The following is a 4,434-nucleotide window of genomic DNA, read 5'->3' on the forward strand; positions in this document are numbered from 1 at the left end:
ATGTATTATAATAATAATAATAATAATAATAATAATACAATATCAGAAGGCACCTAACCTATCACAAACCTTATCCCTATTAGCAAGATTAGTTTTGTACCAAATGTTCCCCCATCACTAACCCATATAATGCTGCCATTATCACAAGCATATCCAGTTGGTCTCTGTGCCCAAATTTTTAATGTTTCTTAGCTTATCCTTGCTTTAATGGTGGAAGCTAAGATTAATCAATCAAATGAGTATTAGAGACCTAGATTCAACCTATAATATACCCTGAAATTTTTATTACTTGTATAAAAATTTCTCATATAATATTTGTTTAATTAAGCGAGATTACCCTTAACATCATGAGGTTTCTTTCAATTGTAGAGTATGCATATATTAACTCATTTATCGAACTCAACATTCTCCAAGTTAAACTCTGGCGATATATATATTAATTCTGTATATCATCTGAGTAGCCACATTTTATTTAAATGCATTCATCGTTAAGGAGGAAAAGGAAGAACTCGTAAGACCAAGCTCGAGCAATTTGAAAGAAAGTGACCTTGTGTGGACGAGATGTTATGTACATTCTCAAAAATAGAACTTGGTTCTTGGAGTAATGACTCTATATTCATACATCCAAAATGAAAATTCTCGAGGACTTGATATCAATCATGACTCACTAAATTTAGTAGCATTGCCCATTGCTTGGGCATGTCATGAAAATCTCAGTGTACCCAACTTAAGCCGAAATCAGAAAATCACTCTAAAAGTCTACACCTTTGCAAACCCACAAAGTAGCCATTGGAAGTTCTCTTTTTCTTTTAAAAGATTTGGAAGTTTGCTATCACTAGCGGCACATAAAATGTACCAACTCTTTATTCAAAGTAAGAGGGGTACAATTAAAAGGTAATAAGTAAAATGAATTATTTTTCAGAAAGGGGGTCACTATCCATGATTATAGACTTGTGCTTTTCTTAATTCACACCAACCCCACCCAACATTAAACCCCAACTCCACCAATTATTGAACCTTCGTCGTCCCCAAATTGCCCCCAGAAATCTCTTTCGCCAAGACCTCCTCCCATTTGTGACTTCCAAACGCAATCATTAACATTCGAAATTACAAAAAAAAAATAAAAAAAAACAAGCAAAACAAACAAAATAAAGTAAGAAAATATGGTAAAAATCAAACAAAATAAATAAATAAAGAGTAGCTTAATTTCCTCTGCAATTTCTAATACAATCTCGAAGAAACAAGTTAGCATATCACAAGCGTGAAAGTGATATTCTTTGACACACAATAGTCACCAAAATTTAAAAATAAAAAAACCCCCCAAAGAAGAAAAGAACTAAAATTTATATATATGTAAAAGAAAAAGAATTTACCACTCAACTCTAAAAAGAACCAAAAAAAAAAAAAAAAGGAAGAAGACCTGTAGTAGTAATGATAAATTCCTCTTCAATCTTTAGTGATTTGCTGTTATTTTCTTGATGTTTATGCCCCTGCTAAGAAGGAAATGACAACAAGAACCCTAAACTTGATAGTATTTAATCTTGAAACCCAGTTTTTTCCCAAATTGCATTTCTAACCCTACTCAGATCTCTTCCTTTCAAAGTCCTTCCTACTCCTTCATGTACCGAAAAAGAAGCGATTCTCGTCCGAGCCATTTGTCTCGCCAAAAACTCATGTGGCGGCACCCTAACTCCTCCTCCGTCAAAGTAATCCTCGCCGTCCACATCATCATCGTCATCACCGCCATCATCGACGTCTCTCCTTCGATTCTCTCTGTACTCATCTTTCAATATCTTTGACCAGTCCGGTATGTTCACCGGGAGTGAAGATGCCGTTCCACCGGCGGCGGAGGCTCTACTCGATGTTGTGGTTGATTTCTTTGAAATTCGTGAACTCGGTTTGCGAAACTCGGGTGAGTTAGAACGAGTTGTAACTGAGTTACCGTATATGTCTGACTCGTCGAGTTCGAATGTCGCGTCGTGCGCGAGTGGCCCGTGATGATCGCTTGATAAAAATCGATAGTTTTGTCGCGCAAAGTAGCTCTTACTTGTTGCCATTGAATTTTTCTTAAAAGAATCTTTTTAGTTTCTGTGTTTTTTCTTTCTCTTGTTTATGTAGGAATGAGTTTTGAAGAAGAAGAAGAAGGAGAAGGGTGTGTTTGGGGATTTGGGTTTCATTCAAAATGAGGGAACTGATCTGCTTTTATAAAGGTTTTTGGGTATATAATATGGATAAGGCTGGCTATTTAGTTCTAATTAGTTTTAGAATTATTTCTCTGTAACTTCTTATGCAATTACCAAACACACCTTTATAAGTTTTGTCGAATTGCCACGTCGGAAATTACTTATTTCCATAAAGAAATTGAGATAAATGAAGATGCACAAGTCTTATCCAGTGTTTTTGTTTGTTTTTAGTTGGTTGCACATCATTGATTTTTTTTTAGTTGACAAACGACATACCATTTTTTACGAAACCGAGAAAGAAATTTTCCCTCGTTAATTTGTTCTTTTCTGCTTATAGAAAATTATTTAATATTTGTACAGGGACCCATAGATTTATTTACAAAATTTTATTAATTCTTTAGATGATTAAATTAATTTAGTTATTTAGCATTTTAGTTATAATTATATTATCATATTAACTAATAAGTTAGATTTTTAATCTTTAAAAATAGTATATTAATGTCAATTACATATTTAATTGAATAAGTAATAAATTAAAATATTAAAATAAATAATAATGAATGGCAAAAGATATTATATGAGAGAAATAAATAGAAATTTTTTATAAATAAGTATGCAAATATTTATCATTTATTACAATAAAATAAATATTAAGATGATACTGTAGAGTTATTGTATACTTTATAAAGGGAAAAATTTAATTTACTATTTATTTATACTCATGGCTTGTTTAGTTTAGCTGATCAATACAGCTAATAGCTAATAAATTAAATCGTTTTGTAAAATTTTATTAGCAGTTGCTGTTAGTATGTTAAATGACTATTGACAGTATAATTTATCGTTAAATATATTATTTTATTTTATTCAATTATACAAATTAATAAAAATAACTTATAATAATTAAAATATTATAGTTAATTTAATTATAGTTCAATTGTATCTATTATTAAAAATACTAATGAAATTTATTTTAAGAGTAAAAATTTAAATTTAAATTCCATTAATAAAATTATATCTTAATTATTTAACTATTAAGAATAATTTCAAATTAGTAGTTATTTATTATAAAATATAAAAATTAAATTGTATGAAATTAACTTAATTAATAAGTTTTAATAAGAATAATTGTGTCTAAATAAATAAATTAATTAAGTAAGCTATCAGTTGATAAAAAAAAAACCTCTAAAATATAACTGATATAATCAACAGTTGATTGATTGAGGCTAAATCAGTCGTTGACTGTTATTTCTTAAGTCTTAACTAAATGTTTTAATATAGATGTCCAGTGTCAAACAGTTATCAGCTGCATCAAACCTCTAAACTAAATACATTCTCAATCTTAGAGCATTTTGCCTAATTAATCATAAGACAAATATATATAATAATTAAATTTATTAATATAGATTTATGTATATTGCTAGGTGCATATTAGCTTGTAATAATAATAACTACAATAGTGGTGCTCTAATTAAATTATATTAACTCTAGTATTTCTAATATAAATTTCAATTGCATGGATGAATATGGATTCAAATGATATGAAGGTAAATAATATATTTTAGGTTTATTAATTTTTCAGTTTTGTTCTATTGAGTTTTTTAATTTTTAATTTATTTTATGAAGTTTTTTTATTTTTATCTTTGCTTTAATAAAGGATTCGGGAGTGTTTAATAAAAATATAAATAAAAGTATAATAGCTCAATAAAATAAATATAAGTTTCATAAAAAAATATATTTAAGAAGTCATTAATCAAAGTAAAAATAAAAATACAAGAATTTAATTGAACAAAATAACAATTCAAACAAATTTGAATGCTTAATGCCTAGATTGAGTACAATGTATTTGTGTCTATATTTATATATTAAAAATATCATTACAAATAAAAGTAAATAAAAAAAATAGTAGTGATATGTAAAATATATTCATAATAAGTATTAAACTTGTATTTTTATATGATATAAATATGTTTATTTCTTCTTAAAAATAAGTATATATGTTATAGAAGTTTTATATATTAATTTATTATTATCAATATATAGCGTAAGTTATACATAGTATATACAGCCTTTGACTTAATAATTCTATCATGAAGTCATTAAATAATAATTTTAAAATAACTTACATGATTTAAATAATAATTTGGACATTTTTCACTATATTTTAATTTTTTAAAAGTAATTATCAACCTTCCATATAATTATGCTTATTCAAAAATAGTATTAACGATCAAATATATTTATCTTATTTTAT

At 27.3% G+C, this 4,434-nt stretch overlaps 1 protein-coding gene across 1 annotated transcript; it reads right to left on the minus strand.

Moving 5' to 3' along the window:
• Positions 1-1,183: 1,183 nt before the first annotated feature.
• LOC125370998 lies at positions 1,184-2,212 on the minus strand. The gene has a single exon (XM_048378647.1). It carries the CDS (start codon positions 2,055-2,057, stop codon positions 1,536-1,538), a length of 522 nt encoding a protein of 173 aa, XP_048234604.1. The 5' UTR covers positions 2,058-2,212; the 3' UTR covers positions 1,184-1,535.
• Positions 2,213-4,434: the final 2,222 nt, after the last annotated feature.

The sequence above is a fragment of the Ricinus communis genome, chromosome 8 (genome assembly GCF_019578655.1).
Source record: "Ricinus communis isolate WT05 ecotype wild-type chromosome 8, ASM1957865v1, whole genome shotgun sequence".
In the NCBI taxonomy this organism is placed as follows: domain Eukaryota; kingdom Viridiplantae; phylum Streptophyta; class Magnoliopsida; order Malpighiales; family Euphorbiaceae; genus Ricinus; species Ricinus communis.